At 35.1% G+C, this 25,886-nt stretch overlaps 3 protein-coding genes across 4 annotated transcripts; 2 read left to right on the forward strand and 1 right to left on the reverse strand.

Moving 5' to 3' along the window:
* Positions 1 to 33: 33 nt before the first annotated feature.
* On the forward strand, positions 34 to 2,761 carry LOC105343841 (protein O-mannose kinase). Its single transcript, XM_034472343.2, has 3 exons — positions 34 to 148; positions 1,322 to 1,602; positions 2,021 to 2,761. The coding sequence occupies exons 1-3, from the start codon at positions 100 to 102 to the stop codon at positions 2,753 to 2,755; spliced, it is 1,065 nt and encodes a 354-aa protein (XP_034328234.2). The 5' UTR covers positions 34 to 99; the 3' UTR covers positions 2,756 to 2,761.
* A 364-nt stretch (positions 2,762 to 3,125) lies between these two features.
* Positions 3,126 to 8,365, reverse strand: LOC105325671 (uncharacterized). The gene is made up of 4 exons (XM_034472339.2): positions 6,294 to 8,365; positions 4,939 to 6,123; positions 3,875 to 4,717; positions 3,126 to 3,436 (listed from the first exon to the last, which is right to left on the reverse strand). Exons 1-4 carry the CDS (start codon positions 8,151 to 8,153, stop codon positions 3,206 to 3,208), a joined length of 4,119 nt encoding a protein of 1,372 aa, XP_034328230.2. The 5' UTR covers positions 8,154 to 8,365; the 3' UTR covers positions 3,126 to 3,205.
* Positions 8,366 to 10,333: 1,968 nt separating this feature from the next.
* LOC105325672 (protein SFI1 homolog) lies at positions 10,334 to 24,465 on the forward strand. 2 transcript variants are annotated; one of them, XM_066068872.1, is made up of 29 exons: positions 10,334 to 10,661; positions 10,995 to 11,309; positions 11,476 to 11,547; positions 11,694 to 11,804; positions 12,285 to 12,379; positions 12,670 to 12,787; positions 13,150 to 13,252; positions 13,601 to 13,757; positions 13,923 to 14,084; positions 14,386 to 14,456; positions 14,718 to 14,810; positions 15,334 to 15,431; positions 15,742 to 15,808; positions 16,501 to 16,631; positions 16,937 to 17,018; positions 17,382 to 17,474; positions 17,881 to 17,966; positions 18,387 to 18,462; positions 18,769 to 18,941; positions 19,102 to 19,204; positions 19,400 to 19,496; positions 19,832 to 19,992; positions 20,217 to 20,366; positions 20,678 to 20,854; positions 21,064 to 21,341; positions 21,646 to 21,726; positions 22,080 to 22,679; positions 23,735 to 23,837; positions 23,952 to 24,465. In XM_066068872.1, exons 1-29 carry the CDS (start codon positions 10,423 to 10,425, stop codon positions 24,069 to 24,071), a joined length of 4,212 nt encoding a protein of 1,403 aa, XP_065924944.1. In that variant the 5' UTR covers positions 10,334 to 10,422; the 3' UTR covers positions 24,072 to 24,465. The 2 variants fall into 2 exon arrangements, with proteins under 2 accessions (XP_065924944.1, XP_065924945.1); XM_066068873.1 differs by having other exon boundaries at positions 10,998 to 11,309.
* The last annotated feature ends 1,421 nt before the right edge of the window (positions 24,466 to 25,886 follow it).

Consider the following 25,886-nt stretch of genomic DNA (forward strand, 5'->3'; position numbering starts at 1 on the left):
TGTGATTTTGCAGTAATATAATTTTGGCATCTAATCTATTTACAATTTATTTTTGATTGTTCATAGACTAGCGCATCACGATAGAAAGTGAAAGTAAAAATGGACGGCAATGAAACAGTGATTTATGCTAGACGAAAACGTTATTGTGGTAAGATACACGAAAAGCGATAGGCTGGATGTTTTCTACAGAAAATATGCTTTTAAAGTATTCTGTTGTATCATTTTTTTACTTGCCTTGCCATGTAACATATATTTTATGAAATAACCATGATAACAAGGCAATATGTTAGTTATAGCTGATATCAGCTGGATATTGTAACTGTGCAGAGGCAAAAGCTAAATAGAGCTATACGCTACTAACCAAAACTTACTTAAAAACTACTACATGGTATTGTAGCAGTTGGGGCTATATGGGCAGTAAATATCGGCCTGTGTAGATCAGTGGTTGAGCTCATAACTTTTATAGTATACTGGCGTGCGACCAGATCTCGCCGAGTACCATTTCTCGCCAGAACATTGTGACGTCATTTTATCAACACATAAAATTATAGATGAAAAATGACGTCACAATGTACTGGCGAGAAATGGTACTCGGCGAGAACTGGTCGCACGCCAGTAGAGTTGCAGGGGTCCTGGACGGTTCCAATGCCGGTCTAGCCATATAATTTCATTGTATTTATAAGCTCATTCCGTCTTTCCTACTTAGTACTATGTCCAAAGTTTCCATTTTAGTCAGTTTCTGTTGATTTTTTTCTGTATCTATTTACATGCATGTACGGTGATGTACCAATGTCACTGGAAAAACAATTGAATTGATGCTCATTTTTTTATTGACTTAATTTTCACCTCTTTTTAACCAGAAATTGATTTGACAAGAAATAAAACTTGTACAGTTTTTCAACATAAAATCATCTTGGTAACCCAGTATTTTCAAGTAATATGTTTGCAATTATGCAATTTCTCCATTTTAAGGCACATCCGGATCAACCTGACTTGATTTTTTTTTGGGGGGGGGGGGGGGGGGGTGAGGGAGGGAGGGACATTTAAAATGAGAAATCTTAGAACTAGTATAGATTGGACTTGGCTTTTTTTTTTAAATTGAATCAAGCATAAAGCAGATTTTTATGCATAAAACATTATGGGACTGTGTATGAAGGAACATTTATCAGTTCTGAATGTGACAGAAATAAAAACTATCACATCTTTCATCATATTATACTATTACATGAGACCGGCTAATGTCATACAGTTTTGACCATATGGTGCATTATGCATTCAATATGTAGACTCTCCAACTTAAAAAGATCATTTTCTTTTACAGGTTCCCTTATTAACTGGTTTTATTTGATGATAGCAGTCATTTTACATGAACCCATTTTCTTTTCTATGTGGAATTTTTCTCAAAGCTATTTCCCTTATAATGATAACAGTCAATATATCTGCCTTAGAAGCCTCATCAAAGGGGAGGAACTGTGTCGACCCTCCTGTCGGTATGGATACTTCAGTCTATATGGAATGAAGTACTGTCATGCCTGGCTGACTTGCAACTCTATACAGAGTATTCAGAGGCACGGTAGAATTGGAGGAGGTCTTGTTAAAGAGGTACTTTTAACTACTAGTATTATTAAAAATTTAAAGTACCGGTATGTGTTTTTAAATATGCAGAAGATATTTTAAATGTAATATATGTACATGTATTGATTGATTTAATCATGAACAGAGCTGTAAAATGCATTATCACAATATGTTCAACATTAGGACTCATAATTGTTTAGATAATGTACTGCAAAGACTTAATGATTTTAATGATAATGTAGGAGAGAATAAACCAGTATATATTTATATTTAAAACCAAAATAGGGGAAGCATATTGGTGGTTTTAAAATATGGGAATAGAAAGTCAGTGAAATCAAAGACATATTAGAGATTATCTATTTTATGAAATGATACCTCAGGTCATGAGACCTGGAATCTTTTACCTTTGCATGACACAAAGCTGATTTTAGATTAATATTTACAGGTATACCTGGCTAGATGGGAAGATTTTGATGTAGCATACAGTGAGCTTACATATCCCCAGTATAGAGAGGACTTCCAACAAGGGCTTAAGATATTGCAGCATTTTCATGGAAGTCAAAGGATAGCACAGCTAATAGGATTCTGTGATGATATTTTGATCACAGAGTACTACACACTAGGTGAATCTGCTAATTTTCAAAACATGGTGAGAGCATCCCCAGAGATTGACAACATCTCTCTTAGACTTCAACTCTGTGTTGACCATGTGGAAATTCTTTCCGATCTCCACTCTTCAGTAGACGAAGTGATGTACGTAATGTGTGACACAAATAACTTGGATAAACTTTTGACTCAGTACTTGCTGTCAGAGGATATGCATTTAGTGCTGAATGATGTGGATTCGGTTGCTGAAATGACTTTTGTCGGCGGAGAGTGGAGAGGAATCAAATGTGGAAAGCGAGAGTTAGAGGGTGAATTTGTGGCTCCAGAACAGAAGTGGACAGGGGCTACAGAGTTTAATGACACAGAAATGCAGACTTACGACGAGAAGACAGATATCTGGAAAGTTCCAGATGTGTGTAACTTTTTTCTTGGTAGTGGACCTGAAGTCACAAGACTTCAGTTCAAATTGTTGGATATTCATATGGCTTGTAAGAGCTTGAATCCTAGAGACAGGCCTACTGCTATACAGCTCATGTTGACATATAGGAAATTGTTAACTCAAATAAAAGAGTGAAAGTAATATTTGTTATTAATCTGAAACTCTTGAAGGAATTCTTGATGATGACCTTTAAGCTTAATGAAAGCTATCTATCAAATGAAATGTTTGTAGTGTTAAGAGTTTTTTACCAATCAAATTTTACAAGCATTTGGATATTCAGAGAACACAGAATTAACATATTCTTTATTAGTTAAACACATATATATAAATTATGCACTACAACTAAGTAATATTGATAATAATTACCCCTTATATTATAAAATACTGCATCATTTATATTTTTTATGATATCAAAATATTAATACCTCCCTAAAATACACTTGGATATATTTATATATATTAGAAAAATACATCTACATAATATACCCTACATTCTGCACTTATACGAAAATGGAAGACATCTCGATGACTGGCGGCAAAAAAAAACAAAGCAGCCATCGCTAAACTCTCATCCTTTTAAGGAAATTAAATGAAAATTCTAGATGTCAAGATCAGGACAAAAGTTAGGACCTGATAAAAGGTGACAGTCATGCAGTTATTGGCATAATTCGCCTGGCTCAGTACTATCATTGGATCATAGAGGACGGAGGTTTTGAACCGGGGAAATCTGAGGAGGAACACCGTCTTGCTTCCCCTTCCTGAGAGCAGAGGATACCCACTAGGCATTGACTCGTAGGCTCCCCCATCCCGCTGTATCTGTCAACAAGAAAAAAACAACCGCAATTAATCAGATAGCAGAATGAGAGAGGCTGGTCATCTTTATATGATTTACAGTGGCTTTTTTAAAACATTAATTTATAACTTATGAAATCAATTTTTTTCACAGGAACCACCGTATTAGGTCAAATGCAACTAGTATGTTTGTTAATTTTATTGCTTTTCAAAATTAAGTTAAACATTTTAAAATTGAGTTATTTCCCTTGGCGATCTTATACCCCTACTTACATGTCTCGAGACATGGTATTGTTTTGAAATTTTGGCATGAGAACTGTAAATTAATTTTTCTTGCCATTTTTATTTTTATTTTTTTGTTAATTAACATTAATAAAATGACGTTTTAGAATACATTGAGATTTTCAGTGTATGTAACAAAATCATGAATAAAGATCAAGAGTTAAATTTTCATGTGTATACCTTTCTGGAGAGTAGTAGTGATGCCTGGCCACCCAGATCGAATTCCTCGCCGTCTGTCCTCTTTCCCCGAGTTCTAACCTGTTGGTCGCCTTTTCCTTTCACAGATATAGTGAAGTCGATGGCTTCCCCTTGTTGTTCAACATTACCTTTGGTACACGTTATGCCGTTGTATCCACAGAAACCCCAGGATTCAACGAGAATGTTAAACTTCACAGTTCCTGCAGTAACCGCTGTTCTTTCGCCGTCTATACTGATTTCTCCAGCTTGAGTGAAGACGAAAACCTGAACGACCAAGCGGCCGCCAGTTGAAGGAAATTTTGCGGAGAAGTCAACCCTTTTGGAGGATAAATTCATGTAACGGTCGTCTATGATCTGAGAAAAGGAGAAATCCAAATTTGCAAACGTATTGAAAGTGTGGGTCTGTTGTCCAGTTTTTCCGATTTCTGTTCCGTCTGTAGCGATCTCTCCGATTGCATCAAAGGAAACCTGCACCTTATTGCTGTCTTGATCGGGATCTTCGCCATACCCGATTGTCATTTTTCCCGATTGTCCGTGAATTTTGACAGTTAATCCCTCAGCACTGAGAAATTCGGTCCTGGACGAGACTCCAGCTGTTACTGGAGCGAGATTGGACGAGGCTAAAGAGTTGTTGTCCGTATCTGTTGTAGAAGTCCTCGTCTCCTCAGTTTCCGTGCTTCCATCTACATTCAACTGAGGATCGTAAAATACAGTTTTGTCGAATTTCCTAAATCTGAATACAAAAGACTGCCTTGATCCTCTCTGTATTAGTTGAGGGAATCCCTGTGGTATATTTTCATATGCTGAACCGTCATCATATTTTACCTGAAAAAAAAACCGCAAAATTTAAGTTGCACAGACTAACCCTAACTGCCACAATATACATTTAGGCTATGTATTAAACCTGATAATCGAAACTTCTGAAGAAGTAAGTGCAAGCAGTTCATAAGTTACCTAGTACATTGTAGTAGTATATATATCGTAAAGACTGTAAGTTGGAACCAATTAGTTGTCAATTTATGAGTGGATGAATTATTATATAATACCTTTTCAGAAAGTACGACTGAAGAATTTCCTCCTAAATAAAACTCTTTGGCGGATGTCCTTTTACTTTTGTCTTTTTTAGTTGCGACCTTCGAACCTTTGATTGACATTGTAAAATCTATAAATTCACCATACTCTAATTGTTTTCCTTTTCTACACTCCACCCCATTAGATCCACAGAATTTCCAATTTTCGATGATAATGTTGAACTTGAGCGTCCCCTTTGACACATGAGATACTTCATCACCTTGAATGACTGTTCCTATCTCTCTAAATAAAAAGATTTGAACAGTAAGTCTTGCTCCCACCGTATCAAGATACGTTGTGCAGTCCAAACGTTTTACCGCCAGATTCTGGTATTTATCGTCTGTTAGTTCAGAGATGTTAAATTTCTGGCCAGCAAAATTTTTAAAGCTATGTTTAAAACGTCCAGAAGTTCCAACGTTATTTCCAGTGCTGTCCTTTTCTTGAATAGAATCGAGAGTTACCATGAGTTTGCTGCGGTCATTCTGAGGGTTTTTGGTCCGTCCCATGACAAATTTCCCGGATTTTTCTAGGACACGGACATAAATACCGTCTGTTGAGAGTTCCCTCGTGTTTCCCAGGGAAAAGTCCTCCGGCAACGTTGTTGTTGTCACCAAAGAAGTTACCGAGTGAGTTGATATAACCCCCTCTGTTGTCACAGATGTTGTTGATGGTGCAGTTTCGTATAATGCTGTTGTTGTTTCTGTTAGGCTTGTCTGTGTGTGGGAGGTTGTTTGCAAGGATGATCCTGATGTAACTAAGGTAGGTATCGATATCCGTTGTGTAGTTGTTTCGAGGGATGGTATTGCTGAAGATGTTGATGGTACCAAAATCGATGGTGCATATGTAAGTAAAGACGATGTCGATTTTATTGTTGAAGGTGGTATTGACGTACTTGTAAAAGAGTTTGATTCCAGCGTTTCTTCTGACAATGACACGGTTGTTACGTTTGCAACAAGAGGCCGAACAGTTGATGGTAGAACTATTGAAGAATTGTTTTCTGCTGTTGACACATTGGCGTCTATGTTCAACAGTGGATCATAAAATACAGAGGTGGAAAACTTTCTGAATCGGAACACAAACAACTGTCGCGATCCTTTCTGTATAATCTTAGGAAACCCTTGTGGCAAATTTTCATAAGCTGAACTTTCATCATACTTTGCCTGAAAAGTTATAATGGTTAAAAATGTAACAATTGAAATTAAATGATAAACTGCATGTTTTCTAATCTATGATGACATGACTTAAAATATCGCAATTTCAAGGATACTTATAATGGCCATCAACACCAAAATTTAACTGCTTTAAAAATACGCAAGGAATTAAAAGTTACCTGTTTGAAAAGAACAACGGAGGCACTACCACCCATGTCAAATTCCTGTGCGTTTGTCCTCTTGTTTATTTTGTTATTAGGGGGTTTTGAGCCTTTGATTGACAGTGCAAAATCTATAAATTCTCCGAACTCAGATTTCTTTCCTTTTCTACATTCCATCCCATCAGAACCACAGAATTTCCAGTTCTCAATAAAAACGTTGAACTTGAGCGTGCCTTTTGACACACGAGATTCTTCGTCTCCTTGACTAACGCTTCCTTCCTCTCTAAATAAATAAATCTGGACTGCGAGTCTGGCCCCAACCGTATCAAGATATGCTGTGCAGTCCAAACGTTTTACCGCCAAATTCTGGTACGTATCGTCTGTTAGTTCAGAGATGTCAAATTTCTGGCCAGCAAAATTGTTAAAGATGTGTTTAAAACGTCCAGAAGTTCCCACATTATTCCCATTGCTGTCTTTTTCCTGAATAGAATCGAAGGTCACCATGAGTTTGTTAGGGTCATTCTGAGGGTTTTTGGTCCGACCTATGACAAATTTCCCCGACTTCCCAAGAACCTGCACATAGATACCGTCTGTTGAGAGTTCCTTTATGTCTGATTTGTTTGTAGTAGATGTTTCTGTGTTTGAGGGCTTTGTTGTTGTTTCTGTTTGTGTTGTTTTTTCTGTTGTCTCCGTCGGTAATAGTAAAGTGGTTGTTAAGGACAAACCCGATGGTTCTTCCTGTTTCGATGTTGTTGTGTCAATAACTTCTAGATTTGATGTCGTTATTTCAGACGCTTCTTTAGAAGATTCTCCTGACTCTGATGACGATTTTTCAAGAGATGATGAAGTTACTTCAGGTGATTCCTCCAGGTTCGATACAATATTTTCAGATGATATTCGATTTGATGTAGTTATACCGCTATCATTAGATCCTTCCTGATCTGACTTAGGACTGTCAGACGATTCCTCGTGGTTTGGTCTAGTTGAATTCGAGGATTCTTCCCGAGTTGCAGTCATTTCAGACGATTCCTCTTGATTTGATGTAGTCATTTCAGTATATTCTTCTGGTGCTGCAGTTATTTCAGGTGATTTTTCTTGGCTTGGTGTAGTTAGCTCAGAAGATTCTTCCAGAGTTGCAATTTTTTTGGACGATTTTTTCTGGCTTGATATAGTTACTTCAGAGGATTCTTCCATTGTTATAGTTATTTCAGACGATTTTTCTTGGTTTGGTGTAGTTAAATTAGAGGATTCTTCCAGTGATGCAGTCGTTTTAGACGATTCTTCTTCATCTAATGAAGCAATTTCAGTATATTCTTCCATTTGTAATATTGTTTTGTTGGAAGGTTCCTCCGTTTCTCTAGTTATTTCAGATGCTTTACTTGTGGTATTTTCAAGCGATATTTCTACGTTTGATATAGTTACAGGCGATTCTTCTTCAACCGATTTGGTAGTTTCAGATGATTCTTCTTCATTATCATGTTGGCTTACTTGGTCTTTATCTCTATCGCCTCTTGCACTTTCAGACGATACTTCCACATCCGATGTAATTTTTTCTGACAAATCTTCTTTTGGTGTAGATAGCTCGGACGAAGATTCCAAGCCTGACGAAGATATTTGGTACTCTTCTTTTTTATCTGTTATAACTGTTTCAGATGAATCTGTGAAAGCGTTTGTTGTTTTTGTCAACGATGTCAGAATCGTTGTTGGTGGCATGAACGATACCGCGGATAACGTTGTAACGTCTTCCGTGTCTTCCAAATTTGAATCATTTTGACTCGATGCTTTTAAAACCGAAAACACCAAAATTAACACCACTATTTTGTAGATATCCATGAATGAACGTTGAAACCCTTGTTCTGTGTTCACGGCAGAGAACATCCTGTGATTTCCGTTTGTAACGTTGTTGTTTTATAGTTAAGATCTCCCACCATTTTCCACCCATGAAATCGCTTAAGCATGCTTGATATAGTATATGACATCAGAGAATTTTTGAACAGGGATGTTTTGATTATCACTTACAATAAGTCTGTTTTAGACTTGCATATACCCAGACTTTTTTAAAGGTTACAAGTTCTTTGATATTTTACTTAGTCATTGCATTTAGTATTATCTATTTATGTATGTAAACAACTTTGTGACGTGTGCATCTGTAGTTTTGTCAGTACGATTGTAATTCTAATTCAAGTAATTTGTGTTTACAAAACACGGGATCAGTTGATTTGTCCGTAATTACTGGTCTCTCTGGGCAGTCACGGAAATGACCCATCGCTGTACCCCAACACCCTGCAGAATGTCCTTAGTCACGGCCGTTGAGGACGATTTATACCCGCCTTAACGACCATCAAAAGGGTCAAGAAGGTGCCACGCCTGTTTGTTGTTAAGAAAATGCGTTTGAAATTCGTTCATTGCCATCAAATCAAACCTTGGACGTGTCTAACTTATAACAATTTATTTTTTTATTTTGGAATCTGATAGACAATCTTCTAATACAGATGAATTTTTTAAAAAGCTAAAGGCTTTCATTTGTTGTGTTGAAAAAGCAATATGACACAAAATAAAATTATAAGCATATTGGTAAGAATTCTTAAATGAGTTATTTAAATTGAAAATGAAATATTTGCCCCCCCCCCCCCCCCAACTTTTTTGCCCCCACCCCAGTTTTATGAGACCATGTAAAATATTGAATTAAAAATAAGGAAATAAACAGCAAAATTGAACATTGAAGTTAAAGGTACACACTACCTCCAACCCCCCCCCCCCCCAAAACCCCTACGGATTAGGATTTTTGAGAATTTTGGAAAATACCCTTTTTTATTTATTTTTTTCTGCTTGTCAAGATTTTTTGGATGAATATGGCCGCCCAACGATGCTACGTGCCTGTCTAGTTACCAATGTTATACCTAGAACTGCTGCACATATTGCACTTTAAAATGATCTCTGTTGATATATAGGAGATAAACAGGGTACAATGAACAATACATGGTATACCTTTTAAAGCTTCTCAATTCTTTGTTTTACAAAGTGTTAACTTTAATTCATCAAACGCGCGTGATATTGCAACTTTTTTTACTTTTTACAAAGAAAATGGATTACACTTGGTGTAAATAGTGTTGATTTGCACTCGCTCGGTAAATTAATACACGATGGTTTAGGAAACAACACAGATACATGACTGTATATAGTATCACACCTTATATTGTGTATGTGTCATTGATTTTGGCATATATAGTTCTTTGCGATTTTCACAATGAATTCTAGGACTCGTAAGTTAACACTGAGTTCAACTTCTTGTTGAGTAAACAAGATGATACCGTTGGTAAACTATGTTAAACTATTAGCTATAAACTATTGGTAGTTTACGAACCGTAAACTATATTCATGGTGATATATATTTCACATCTTTGCATGTAATTATACTAGTATATATATATTAACGATGGTAAATGCAATATGTGATTCACATGCATAAACTATACAATAGCTGAAACAATCATAGTTTATCTAAATGAAAACAGTAAGTTTCACGATATATAATTATCATATGCTAATAGTTAAGGGTTTGATTAAATACTACAGTTACAGACATTAAGAGCCAAACTGTTCAAAATTTGATACGAATAGATTACACCGTCACAGTTCAACGATTGAATGTAAACATTTGTTCAGTGTACACCAAAATCAAATCAAAATCCGTGCACTGGGGTGGGTTGGGGGGGGGGGGGGGGTGTAGTATACCTACAACTACAATTTCACTGTTCATTTCCTTATTTTTTTACTTTATTTTTTGTACAAGGTCTCAAGAAGTGTGTGTGTGGGGTAGGGTGGGGGGGGGGGCTACAGTATAAATCCCCCCCCCCCCCCGCGATGCTACTTGCCTAGTCAGAAAACACGGTATGCATACGTTTTTAACTATTTCAGTATATGATATTGCGTTACACAGTTATCAAATTTGAACATACTTTGAGGGTTTCAAAAATAATGCTGATAAATCCTGAAGGTAATACTGAGAAAAAGACTCGAGTTATCTAAAAACACCGTATACGAAATAACTTAGATCGATCTGATTTTAATTTTGTTTACAAACATGGCGGGCAAAAATAGTACCGTTCAAACTTGTTTAAAGGCAAAATCGCCGAAATGATAAGGGATGGACCAAAGAAATACAAGTGATGCAAAATTGCCTTTTCAAAGGAAAATTGTAACTCATGACATACAGAAAGGTAACTCACCGTCAAAGGCAGAAATTTTACAGAATCTGAATGAACACTTGTCTGTTCACGCGGAACGGATGAGGCTGCTTAGTCGTGCAGAGGAAGGACTGGTCAGTGAAAGCTTTAGTCCACATTCAGGACTTCATCGCAGCCCTGACACAGACACAAAAGAAAGGTGTGCTCTCTCTCTCTCTCTCTCTCTCTCTCTCTCTCTCTCTCTCTCTCTCTCTCTCTCTCTCTCTCTCTCTCTCTCTCTCTATTGATAAGTTCATTGAAAATAGGCAAAATGATTCAAACATAAATTTATATGCCCACTCTGTATGCCCGTACATATCTGACTTAGGTTGGATTCAAATTTCATACACTGCTCTCTCTCCCACAATATTATATATTTACATAATGGTTATTTTTATTGAACACTGATAATGTCTTTCAAATACATTTTTAAATGAATGGAACCTGCTCAAACTTTGTTTTCATTACATGCATGCCATCATTTGAATTAAAGCAGGTCTCCAAAATACAATGGAGTGCAAGAAAATACAACATCCAAAATTCCAGTGCCTACTGCAAGACAGAAACGTAGAGAGAAAGAAAAAGGGAAAGAGAAAGAAAACCTAGTCATCAGCATGAGGCCAAATAGTGAGCTCATGAAAACAACTACACTGGAGATTCATCCTATGGAGGAGAAGACTCAGAGAGTGGTAAAACAGCAAAGCAGGAAAGGTATACCTAAAGGGAAGAAGAGTAGTGTGCTGATCAAAAACTATAGAGCTGACTATACATGGAACAGAGGTGGGCGTCTGAAAGAGCTAAGAATCAGGTAAGAATTTTAAAACAGAATCATTAGATTTCCAATGTCTGTGATATATAAATGTAAAGGTCACACTTTTACTATTCTTATTTTATGATCTTTTGTCATAAATTATTATAAATTTTTTGTATCACTTTCTTATTTTTTAACAATAGAAAATTTCTTTTATGAACAGGCATTTAGCAAGGAAATTTTCATTGCTTTGGAAACAAAGAGTATTTGGAAGAGTTATGCCATCTGATGCAAGGTAAATGTTTTGAGAATTATTCATCTCAATGTGCAATACGGTGGGGTTATTGCCCTTGGTTTTTTTTTTTAAGCTCACATGCATACTTGTAATTTTGATGTAACTACAGCTACAATGTCAGTAAAGATTTTATTTTTCGTTGCCAGGCGTCACTACAAAGTACAGCTCATGAGGCATGTGTATCAGGAGTGGCATGAGATGTGGTGGGAGCTGCGGAAGGAGTGGAGGCTGATGGTCAGGGCTGAATGTCACCACAGGTACGAAAATAACGGTCAAAGGTTATTTGTATATTTTTCCTAAAATGCTGTTTTATTTATGTCAAAAAAATGGTGTAAAGTTATACATGTAAAGACATCATTCAATGCTAACTACATTTTAAGGTATCTAGATAATTAAATAATATTCAAGCTTTGGTTATATTCAGGTCTTGTCATAAGGTAATGCAAAGGTTTTGAATAATGATGATTTCAAATGGGTACTTATTATTTTATCAATGTTATGTACTGTACAACATTTTGAAAAAAATATTAAATAAATGAAAATCAATTAGTAATGGCCTCTTCTAATGTTGAGACCATTTGAAATGTAAACTTTTTAAATATATGCATAGAACTGGAATATATATTAGTACTTTATCCTGAAATGCATGTATTATGTGAAATTCAAAGTCAGCTTGTCAGATTTATTTAAAAGCTAGTACCTGTATTGAACTCTGCATACCCTGACTTGTGCTGTAGGTACGTGGTATGGAGTAAGGTTTTTGGTGCCTGGCGGCTGTTTGTCTTATATCAGAAGGCTTCTGCAGAAAAGATGGAACTAGCTGCTGCAATAGGTAAGTCTTGTTTCAAAGTCAGAGTGGAGACTTTAGAGAAGTTGGTCTATATCAAAACTCAAAAACCTTCCATTTTATTTTTTATGTTATGTAGTAAAAATATTGAAATACAGTATAATTGTGATTCAGAAATGATGAAATGTTGAAAGCATATTTTTCATTAGTATTTAGTATGTTTTCGGGTAGATAGTAAACTGTACAATGTGCTGATATACATTATTATTAAGTATTGTGTTAGTATTTTTATCATCTTGATGTCAATTTTGTCTAAATTTTCCTCTGATTTATAGATAACAAAGCTATCCTAACCAGGGCATACAGAAACTGGAAAGAGTTCGTAAATCTCCAGAGAGAGAAAAAGAAAATCACTTCAGAAGCAGACAGGCATCATGAGCAAGTTTTAACCAGGTATAAATATTTTTTAGATACTTTAAAATATATTTATGAAACATTTATATAGCATGCATACAGTATAACCGGATTTTCTTGCAGGGTGCTAAATTTTGTGTACCTGTAATCAGCCCAAGCACCAAAATAAGAAATTATAGCAAAAATTTGCATGATTTTAATACACATATATATGCAATTTCTGACTTAAAGTCGTCAATTCAGAAATTGCTTATCGTAAAATCACAAAATATAAATGTGTTTATTTGGGAATTAAGACACAAAATACTTGCTTTAAAAAAAAATGTTGTAGATGTATATAAGTAGTTATAGTCTTAACATAACTTAAAAAGATTGAAAAACTGAAATGCTCTTTCTGACAGGCTGGTCTGGATGAAGTGGAAGGATGAGCATAGGATTAGGCAGGAACAGCGGGATATGGAAGTTGTGGCTTTGCAGTTCTGGGCCTACAGAATCCAGGCACAGGTGAATGGGCAAAACAAATTCTATGACTTGGCTTTTGGAGGTTTAAATATACTTTTACACTAAATTTTCTCTTTGAGGACCCTTGAAAGATGATATAATGGATTTTTCTGCCAGGTGGTATATTTTGCAAAATTTTGAGTTTTTTAGGAAAACCTTGAAAAAATACAATCACAGAAATATTGCTTTTAATTTAGTTATGTTACAGTCATCAATTCATATTAACTAGCATAAGATACATGTAAATGTCCCTATTTTGTTATCAAACTGCAAAAATTTCCTCCTGCATATAGAAAGTTATATGGTCATTGAAGTTATTTAATGGCTGAAACTTTTTTTTTCATTCCTCAGCATTGGTTAGTTTGGACAGAGAAACTGAAGGAGAAACGCCAGGTGTACCACAGACATGCTCTGTCGCTCAGACACTACAGGCTGACCATCAAGAGAAAGTGTTTCTTCGCCTGGGCCCAGTACTGGCTGCAGAAACGAGATCGAAAAAGACAACAAGGTGATTAGCCATGCGATCTGGATATTTTATTATGCAACATTAAAGTCAAAAGTTACAACTGCATAAGTTACTAGTGTTTGTAGACCGTTGCAGCTTTTGATTTGATGGTGGTTTATGAAGACTTTAGATAATATTTTGTTAATGCACTGATGATCTGTTTTACAGAATATGCAGATAAATTCTATGCACAGAGTGTTTTGCACCGTACATTTAATTCATGGCTTCAGCGATACGAGCTCCACCAGTCCATCAAGCACCACCAGGAGCACATTGATGTGCTTTCCAGGAGGTTTCAGATGAGACAGTATTTCCAGATCTGGAAACAGTGTATCCTTTCCTTTCCATTCTAAACAAAATGTCCACTGTACAGTGTATTTAGTTCATTCTCCACACAGATGTTATATTGATTTGTTATGTCTATTTCACTCATTTTTCATAAACTGTATAAATTGAATAATTCATTGAATTCATTTAGTGTTATTGTTAGTTTACTTTAAAAACTCAGTAATTGATCAGGATACTTGTCTTCATTAAGTATACTAAGTACAGGCCTACAAGGTTTTATTATTACCGTTATTTTTTTTATGTTTATTGCTGTATATTGTTACCTTGACCTTGAGCTCCACAGACATGGTGGCACAGGAAGAGAAGAGAGAAAAGATTTGTCTGGCAGACAGCCATCACAGGAGGAAACTCTTGGTCAGTGGTCTATACAAAGAAGGACACATGTCCGTGTCTTTATTTTACTAATTCTATTTAATTCAGCCAATATAAGCTTGATTGGTCAATATATATAAATACAATGAGGTTTGGTTGGTCATTGAAATTTTCACAAAACTTTTAAGTGATTTTAATTGAGGGAAATTTAACATCTGTATTTTTATAAAATTGAGCTTTACATTATTAAATGACACCATGGTCTTAAAGCATAATATATCTGTTTTTGTTATGTTTTGTCAGATGCTGGTATTCAGTGCCTTTCGACTGAACTTGGTGCAGTCAAGAGTTAAAGTGATGAGAAATGAAATGGCCACTGAGCATTACTATAAATCAGTATGTTAAAATTCTGACTACAACATCCATTGAGTTGCTTGATTAGAATTCATGTATTTCTTCTTCTTCTCAAAGAGTGTACTGGTAAATGTACTCTGCATCATAGTTATATTTGTAGCAGTTTTTACAAACAGACTAATGCTAAAATAAACATATTAAATGCAGTGTCCATGTAACAACTGTTTAGAACTCCAGACAGTGTTTTGTAAAAAGAACATGTAATATGAAAAGGTTAATCCAATCTTTTATATTCCTTTATAATTTTTCTGATAATCTGGAAGAAAAACTGCTTTTTAAATCATATGTGCTAAACTACGAAATGTTTTTTATTCTGATGAAATGTACAGGGCAAAAAATCATTTTATCTGATCATACTTTAATCTGATACAATTTCTACAGACAAAATTACTACCATCCATTTAAACAAAATCCAGTTTCATAGGATTGATATCTCCCACACTCAATTTCACTCTCAGATATTCTGCCACAATTTTCATGTCATTATCATTCATTTTCTCTCCAGCTTCTTCGGCTCCACTGGAATGTCTGGCTGCGGAAATGTGAAGACAGAGAAGAAATGCAGATAATTCACCTCACAGAACAGGCCCGTAGTCACTACCAGTGAGTCTGCTTAGAAAATGGACCATCTAATTAATATGACATACTTTAGATTCCTAATTAAACGCAAGGAATTAATTTCTGCATAAAATCGCGAGAAGCAACCCTCGCGGATTTTAAAGTCTCATTTTATTTTTCAGACAGTTTTGAACTATAGGAAATTATTACACAAAATAGGTTATCGCTGTTTTATATTTTTGCTATTTGATACAAAACAACGGAATCGCTGAATTAAGTACTCGCACAATATAAGGAATTTACAGTAAGAATGAGAATGTGTTGATTAACTGCATGTACATATACTATTTTACAGGAGTGTGTTGAAAAGAAAATGTTGGGGTGCTCTTGTTATGTACACAAGTCTCAGGGAACACAGTAAAGTAAGTAAAAAAGTTGAACTTTACATTTATAGCTTTATAGCATTGTAGACCTTATAATGATGGGTGATTGGGAAAATAGACTTGTATATTTAGATGTTTGTCAGAAATGTTGTGACAGGCTATGCCAAAGCCCAAACTGAGTTTTAGCTATTTCTCTTTAACCATTTTGACAGTATCTGAGGTACAAAACAATATTTACAAACATATATTTGTATACGAAATAAGAGGTCAGGTAAGGAAGAGTAGTTAAACAGCATTTTAAGAAAACAAATATATGGAACTGCGTTTTTCTGCAATTAAATATAATATACAAGTTTTTCAATGAAATAGCATCTGTGGTAGAGTCCAAGACATTAGAAACTCAAATTTATGAGTACAGTTTTGTAATAACATTATTGATAAAATATTTCATATCAGTAATTTTTCTATAAAGTTCAGATAATGCTGTGCATTCCATAATATAATTGAATTTCTGTGAGAGTTTTATCACATTATTATGAAAATACATGTAATGAAGTATATTCCACTAAATCCAGTACATAATTTTTTACTGTGTAGAATTAAGACATTGAGGATGTTGAAGTAGAGGGGAGGTGGGGTGCAAAAATGATTCTGCATAAAGTATTAACAAAGGAGTAACTTGTTATGTACAGAAATGGTAGATGAATAATTTTATTTTATTTTTTTTCCAGACACAGCAAGTTCAAGCTGATGCATTTTTCTTTGTCCATTCTATGCCAAGGCTGATTTTTCGCTGGAGGATTTATGTAGAAATGGAGAAAATGAAAAGAGAAAATCAGGAAAAATGCACACTGTTCAGAAAGTATGGACAAATATTAATTCCTGTCTAGTTTATCAATCCACGTGAATTGTAATTCTACAAATTAATTATTGAGTTTTCACTTAAATAGTTAAAGAAAGTTCATTCTAGAAGTATATACCGTAGTTTGTCATCCAAACAATTGCAGTTTTGAGTTTGTTTTCAAAGTATGATAGGCATGACATTGTATGGTACCTATAAGAACATACACATTTGTCAGAATGTTGTTAATTGAGAAAGTTAGAAGATGATATAAGGTACATGTATTTTTTTTTTAACTTCAACTAAATCATCAAATTAACTTCTAGGGAGAACCTGATGGCCCGGTTTTTCTATCAGTGGTATAACTCCTATGAAGAACATAGAGATTTCCGGATGAACTGGAGAATGGTATGTTTTATTACCCTTTTGTTGTACTCACCTTAATCACATGTACGTTTGATTTCTAGCATAAACAGTTACATTAATCACTGGTTTTGCATCACTGAATTTGGTGTGAATTAGAAGCAAGTTACTGTATTTTAGAACTAATCAAAGTTAATGATACAAATTAAGGTGAGAGAAATAATATTCAGTTCATTTTGGTACAAATTCTATCGACATCAATGTTAATTTTTGTTTTAAACAAAACTTTATTTGATTTTTACAATAGCTCTGTTATTGTGATAATTAATGGAATTGGGTCCTATGATTTTGATAAAAATTAAAAAAATATTAAAAGAGAATTTAAGAATAATATGATATCTCTCTAAGGCTGTTCTTCACCATGAAGACTGTGCAAGGCGACAGTTTCTGGCCAAGTGGAGAGAGAGATTACACATCTTTGAGCAAGAGAAAGAGAAACAGGTATGGATAGTGCAAGCATTCTTTTTATCATATTTTCTTCATTTTCATAACTATAGATTGCCTTTCTTCTTTATATTTAACAGTTTTCTTTAAGATTTGTGTGAATATACAGTAAAAAAAACCCAGTTTTAACAAAGTGCTAGAGATGATCAATACTGATTTGTTATTTACGAATTCCATTATAACTGATTTTGTATTACATAAAATTTATAATGTTGTATTAAAATAAAATATATGATTTATAATTATATTATTATAATTTTATAATACATGTACATTTTTAAAAATAAGGGTAATGAAACTGACTTTGTTGTAAGCAAGAATTCATTATAAGCGTGTTTCCTGTTATAATGTTTTGCTGTATGTGTGTAACTTTTTCATGAAACCTTACTTTCCAAACATTCAGAGTGAGGCTGAGCAGCATTATCACGCTGTACTGAGGAGGAAGCACCTGCTGGCTTGGGTTCAGTACATCAGGGACCTCCGTAAAATGTACGCATCTTGTATCTACGTGTCATTATCATAGAATATGATGGAGATTTTACATCAGATATAATAGCTTCACTATATTTAATGGTATACATGTAATATTATGATTTTAATGATGTTCATAAGATATTTGTAAATCTATTGAAATTCATAATTTTGAAGATGTACATTGCAAATAGGATTTTTTTCACATTTCTTACTTAGTTAGGTCATCTCTGAAACAGCAAATTTCCGAAAAATAACATGTTCTACTAATTATGACAAAACCAAAGTAGATAGGAAGAGATTTTTTTATTACGTACACATGAAATACCCCTTGTACTGGTAATTAATGACCATTGACAGCAGTGTAGTAATAAAAACAGTACATAATGAAAGTGTAAAAGTCTTCAAGTTTTAGATTACTTTTAACTGTATTTGCAGGGAATCTCTAGAGAGTAAGGCAGTAACTCACCACTACAAGACCTCTCTGAAGAAAGCATTACACACTTGGATAGAGGTAAAAGCATTGCTGAAAATACTTGAAGCATTGGAAATAGCAGGAAGGCTTCCCAAGTGTTTACTGTGAATTCCTGATTAAACGTGGGAAAATAATATCCACGTAAAATGCGAGAAACACATCTTACAAATTTTAAAATCATTTTTCTTTAACTACATGAGACTATTGGCTGTTGCAATTTTGAATTTTCGCAATTTGATGGAAAACAGTTGAATCGCAGAATTCAGCACTCGCATAAAAAAAGAAATCTACAGTTAATGTGTGAAATCATACAGTGATAAATGATATTTGGGTTTTTTCTGACAGTACACAAAAAATTCTCAAAAAGAGAAGAGACAGTGGAAACAAGCAAGCAAATTTCATCAGATGAACCAGTGTAGAAAAGTAATGAATGCATGGAAGGGACTTACATGGCAAGGGAGGCAATTCAAGCAGATAGCGGAGGAGAAATACTCTCAGAGGGCAAAAGCTTGCAAACGGTAATAGATAATAAGAATATCAATACCAATCCATGTACAAGAAATCTAAGAATGTTATATAGATCTAGGTGTACATGTCTATGTGTTACAAATCAATATTTTGAAAATATATGTTGAGTGCCTTTTGATTTTAATATTTTCTGTTTATTATAACAAACAGCTGGGCTTTGCTCACATGGAGAAACAATGTATTGGAGAATCTGCAGGACAGACAAGAAGACCAGGCAGCCATTGTCCACTACAACAGACAGCTTCTACACAAGGTGAGAATCAGACACTGAGGACAAACTTAAACCAACCAGTGTTATTAATGCTTAATTTTCTCCCTCCCCCCTTCCCCCTCCCCCAACATCCCCCTACCAACCTCCTTCAGAAGAGGTAAATTGAAAAATCTATGAAATGAGAAGAGTGATGTTGTTTTAAAAAATGCATTTAGTAATGGTATTCACACTTTGTAGGTGATGATGACCTGGCATCGCTATGCTGCCATTCATGCTTACAAGAAATCGGAGACCAGACAATGGGTGGAGTCCACTAAACAAGCCCTAGACACATGTAAGGCAATAGGATGCACAGAATGCACAGTGTGCATAGCTCAATGGAAGATTTTTTCAAATACATGTACAATGCATATGTAAACAGTTGTAGAGAAATCATTGAGATTTTGGGCTTGCATGTACATGTGTTTAATTGTACAGCTTTATCATAAAAAGTATGGTGACATTGTACTAATAACAGGGAATTGAAAAAATTACGTCATAGTGTAATAGCAACCCATTTGCAGACTGTGTTGTCTTCAGTTTAGTAGACAAAAGTTTAACAATTGTATGACACATAAGAATTTTTTTCCCATTCTTAACAGTTGTCAAAATTTTAATCCTTATTTACAGACAAGCTACAGAGGTATTTTTGGCAGTGGATGAAAGCAAGAGAGGAGAGAATTCTACAGAAATTCAAACTGGAGCAAGCTATCTATCATCACAACACACAGCTCCAGCACAAAGTCATCTCTAAGTGGAAAGAGTTCACAGCCAACTCGCTCAAGAAGAATGTAGGAGACTTATGAGATGGAAAAGATCAGTTTCTCTCTCTCTCTCTCTCTCTCTCTCTCTCTCTCTCTCTCTTACAAAGTGAGACTTCTTTTAACCTGTCACCTATCTGACCAGGCAAAAATAAATAATATTTAACATTTAGCATTTTACAAAGGAGTTATTTTTCATGTCTTCCTTTATACATGCAGTAATTGTAATTCATTTCGTATTCTTGTATATTCAGCTCCTCATGAAGCAGTCTGTATGGTTTAACAACATAAGACTGATGGCCAATTACCTGTCAGTGTGGAAGTGGCGATACCAGTTAAAACAAGAGGAGAATGGGAAGACGGACATTGCCCTGTGGCACTGGAGCCTGGTTCTCCAGAAGAAGGTGAGAGAATAAAAGATCTGACCCGGTGTAAAAATTCTACCTCATTAAATGGAATTGAATCTGTAATAGGTTCATTACAAGAGGATTATAACAAGCAAAATGTAATCGCCTGATAGTTTTACCTGGTGGACTGTAATATGACATCAATTTACCATAATTGTCGTTCTGATTTATCAACAAGTAGTAAACAACGCAAAAGAAGTATCTGCATTTTGAAATGTTAGTATTGCATGTACAGTGTATAGTGTTATTCAGGTACAATATTGGAGTTTAAAGATATTTTATGCCTGAATGTAAATGTACTTGCACAGATTCTTGTGGCCTGGTTTGGATACATGACAGAAAGAAAGAGTAAGAAAGAGAGAATCACTCATGCCTTGGAAAGACGACGGACCCGACAAATACGACAAGGTGTCACCCAGTGGATTGCCGTGGCAACAGACCTATCAGGCATGAGGGCCAAGATAGCGGCCCAACAGCATGCCCAGGTGAGAGAGTCGGGCAATTTTAAATTTTCTGTAAAGATACAATGTGCTGTTGCTTGTAAATTAGAATACAATTTATTTTTTTTATTCAAATCCCATGATAAACTGGAATAAAATACTTAATCAATTTGGAAATTAATAAAAATCTATGATTGTTGTATATTGAATAGCATCTGCATGTTTTAAATGTATCATGATGGAATATTTCCCAGGATGCCTTTGTGAAGCATCAGCTGGTACAGCGTTGTGCATTACATTGGCGGTACATCACAACCAAGAGGAGGACTCAGAAGGGGGACAACCCATGCAGGACAGTGATTGATCAAGACCAGTTCCAGGCGAAAGATCTTGATTATGTGCCAAAATTAAAACCTCAGGCAGTTGAGAAGTTGAGGCAAGGGAACACCAGTAAAACAGTACCTAGTCATCCCCTTGTGTCCACGTCTCCCAAGAGGTTATCGGAGAAAGATGCAGATTTTTCGTCTATCAGGTGGGACTTCAGCAGATATAAACTGATGTACTGTAGAACTCTATTTTTTGACTCCAAAACAAATTTTTGATGATCGTCAGTAAAAATGAATAATACCACATATAGTCCTTTATAAATGATTTACCGTGTTGCACCATGCTCATTGATGTACACATACAAATGCTCTTTATCTCTCTTATTTATTTCTCTTTTATCTATGGAGTGCAACTTTTACAAGCCCAAGATTTGTTCGTTATTTATAGTTCTTTCATAATGTTTGCCCATTGACCTTTGCTCACTCTTATTCCTCTGCTCTACTTTTAAGGCTGCCTGGAAGACGAAAACCTCGCCACCCCTCATTCCTGGAGGAATCGCTCAAGAAAGCCGGTCTGTTCTCAGAATCCAGGTAAAAAACATTCCTTCACATGTGTATTATCCGTTGACTGTTCATTGAAAGGAATACTAATTTAAGAAATTCTGGGCTGTATTGATGAATTTTGATTAATATCCTTGCTCTTATAAACCTTTAAAGTATTACTCTGAATAATGAACACAGGTTTAACAAAGTTAGGGCTATAATAATCACTTTTACACTGTTTTATTACGAAATTTGCTTCTAATTTATAATGATATAGGATTTTAAAAAGTTTTTTCTTAAGTCCTTTAAAACCTCTAGTAAATGCAAATTTTTTATGTGAAAGAAAAAAGAGTTGGTTTAAAAGTTTCAATTACAAAATGATTTCTGCATTTGTTTGACAGGTGCTTTGCTAATGATATCCATCAAGCTCTACCAAGTGAAGTGTCTGAAGATATACTTGTGAACCAAACTTCAGCCATGTCTTTCCCTGATCCTGTCCAGTCTTCCCATAATTCACCTGTGTCAATCACAGGGCAGCATCAGGATCCTGTGGATTCACATGACATGTCTCTGGGTATCGACACACACATTCCTCACCTAGACTTACACACAGTGACCAAACAACTCACAAACCTACAGGAAAACAGTGAAGAACTGGATTTTCACTTGCCTCCACAACAACATGTACACTTTGACCATTTCCAATCCATACAGAGAGGATTTGGAGAACAGATCCAGCTATTGACTCCGGATCACTTTCTCCTACATCCGGATCATGAGACTCCAGCATCTCAGTGTGATTTTTCCCCTTTGAGTACCCCACGGACTGTAGATTCTACATCACTGGCTGTCAGGTCAATGATACAAACTATAGACAGTACTTCTGGCATCACAGGGACTCCTCAAGGGATAAATGATATTCATTCCTTGCCCTTAAGCGAACAAATAATCAGGATCAGAAATCAGCTGAAAAGTTTTGAACAACAAAAAAAGAAACTAAGGTGAGGCTGGTGCTAAAACTTGTGAAGATTTATTTACACAAGCAGCTGTCTTTTCTGCAATCTTGAAAGGAAACTGCCATGATTTTTTTTATCACTCATAATGACATATTTCATAGCAACATTGAGTTTCAACTCCATTTAAATGATAAATCCCAGTACTTTTAAGCTCACCGAGACAAATTGGGGGGAGCTTATGCTTAATTTCCTATGTTGCTTCTAACATAAGATCTGATTGGTTCACAAGCCGGGTGTAAATTTCCGTAACACCTGCTGAAGCCGAGTGTAAACAAAATGTGACGTCACTATGCAATTCTTGTTTACAAGTGCACATATAGATTTTGCACAAAATAATGTAACATTTGATGGAGTAAATAAAAAAATTATTTGTCAAAAATCATAATTTTAAAATTTGTTTAACATAGGATTTAAATTCGTTGTCCACGTCCAATCAAGGGTGTGCGGGGATTTAATGAAATCTATTTCTGCAGCATGTTAAGGTGGTATAGGACTTCTCCATATTGTGACACAATCCTATCAAAATCAGCAATAAAATCAAGTTTAAATTTTAATAAAAATTTTCTTTCCCATTGTCAAAAAAACAGCAAAGCACATTGGTTAGAGCATTAACTACAAATCTGTAAGTCATGCATTTTAATCCCCAAGAGGCTTAAATAACTTTTACTTTTCCAAAAAATTTAAAACATGTTTTTTATTCAGATATTATGAAATTTAAAAATTCTACAATGCATTTTGATTATAGTGTACTTTAATCCATATAAATATCAACAGGTGTCCCATACCAATTAAATGTAAAATGTACTTTGATATTCAAAGGTCACAACAAAAAGTCTATCTCTGAATGTTTCTTTGCAATGATCTCCATTTTTATTATCAAAAAGAAAAATAGTATCCTTTAATTTATCTATAGCCAGATACATGTAGTAAGATACATTCACTTTGTCACAACAAATGGGTTTAGATGACAACACTTTCTTATTTGTTCATCATGATATACACAATGAATTGAATTTGAAAATATGTATTTCTATGTGCAGAAAGTTGCAGAAGCAACACAAACAACTAGCTACATGGATTGTTGATGAAGAAGGGACCGTGTCAGAATTGGAAATTCAAGAAGTGAAAGCCGAAGTTGAGGAGGTAATTATCACTAGTGTCATATTTTTCCAGTGTTGATGACTGTTTTTAATCTTTTAAAGCAAGCATCTAATAAACATGTTTTCATGGTTTTAAATTTTGTTTGTTGTTTCACAGATGGAGAATGAAATTAGCGTCTTGCAAAAGGAGATTGAGCATAAAAAACCCGAGTGTTGTCGGTTGGTTGTAGAAGTCAACAGTCTCATCAAATTAATGTCAGAGCAGAATCGGGGATAAATGTTGCGAAATGGTAGTGCTGCATTAGAACTTATTATATGATACTGGTACTTATTTTCCTTCCACTCTCATCCAATACAATGTACATGTATCCCAGCAAAACATTTTGTGCAGAAGATTATGATTACTGTGCATCCAGTCATTAATTTATTATTTATTTCATTTGCATGTGTTCATGTTGATTACCTAAGGCCTGTTCTGCAGAGCAATTGATTGCAAAAATTCCTTTATAATACCTGTTGCACAAATCTGTGCACCTGCTCTGCTGAACAAGCCAATTGTATGTAGTTTGTTATGTATATTGGACTAAGTATTCACATTACCCATGATGCCACGGTGTCATCATCATGGTTGTAGATTTCAGACAGTGCCAAAATAAACAATGATCAAATTAGTGGAAATCTCTCTTTATGTTTTTTAGCTCACCTGAGCTGAAAGCTCAAGTGAGCTATTCTGATCACATTTTGTCAGTCGTCCATCCGTCTGTCTGTAAACTTTTCACATTTTCAATATCTTCTCAAGAACTACTTGGCCAATTTCAACAAAACTTGGCACAAATTATCCTTAGGCAAAGGGGATTCAAAGTTGTGAAAATTAAGGGTCACACTCTTTTTCAAGGGGAGATAATTAAAAAATAATGAATTTTTTTTAGAAATTTTCAAAAATCTTCCTTCTCAAGAACCATTAAGCTAGGAAAGCTGAAACTTGTGTGGAAGCATTCCAGGTAGTGTAGATTTAAAGTTGTGAAAATCATGATCTCTGGGGATAGGGTGGGGCTACATTGGGGGGGGGGGGTGTTAAAGTTTTACATAGGAATAGAGAAAATCTTTAAAAATCTTCACAGAAACTAATCAGCCAGGAAAGCTGAAACTTGTTTGGAAGCATTCTCAGGTAGTGTAGATTCAAAGTTGTGAAAATAATGACACTCCCCCCCCCCCCCCCCCCTGGGAGTAGGGTTGGGCCACAATGGTGGGGTCAGTTTTACATAGGAATATGTAGAGTAAATCTTTAAAAATCTTCTTCTCAGAAACTTGGCTTTAGGACAATTCATCGGCCTTACAAGAAGGTTCAGAGTTTGATGTAGGTTTATATCCCATATATAAACAATTGTTAAGGATCTTTTTGAGAACTGTGATACTCAACATGTGATATGACTTTATAATCATCCTGTTAGAAAAGGGACTAATGATTATACATATAAGAATATCAAGGGGGGAAATGGATTTTATTGATACAGGATCTACATGTATTATTGTACATTGTCCAGGTAGTTTGTATTATGACTCCATTAAGCTGGTTTTATCATACCTTTTGTTCCTCAGGTGAGCGATGTGGCCCAAGGGCCTCTTGTTTTTTAAAAAGGATGTTTCTGTTTTCTCAGCATTTCAATTTGCTGTCTAAAAATGAAGTACACAGATGTTTGTGTGAATGGGTTTTTTTTATATATATATTTACACATTTTCTACTGTGTTTTTCCATTAAATTCTGTGCCCTTTAATTGCCTCCAAAAAAGCAAGAGCTAATCACTGCGTATAAATTTACCTGTAGTTTCCTAAGTAGTTCCAAAACAGTGATTTCTATGTTATCGGTTAAAAAAATGTATTTCTTACATGTCAAGACACCATGTCTTACAATTATTCAACAAAAAAGCATCTTTGCTAGCCAAGAAAAACGAATCAGGCATGTGGCTAGCGAAGATGACCAAGAAGTTGATTTTATTGTTTTAAACAAACTTTTATTTTTCATGGATTATATTTTCATGCTCAATGCAAGATGTCTAAATTGCACTGGGTGCAGTTTTCATAGTAGCATTTT

Source organism: Magallana gigas, chromosome 8 (genome assembly GCF_963853765.1).
Source record: "Magallana gigas chromosome 8, xbMagGiga1.1, whole genome shotgun sequence".
NCBI lineage: Eukaryota > Metazoa > Mollusca > Bivalvia > Ostreida > Ostreidae > Magallana > Magallana gigas.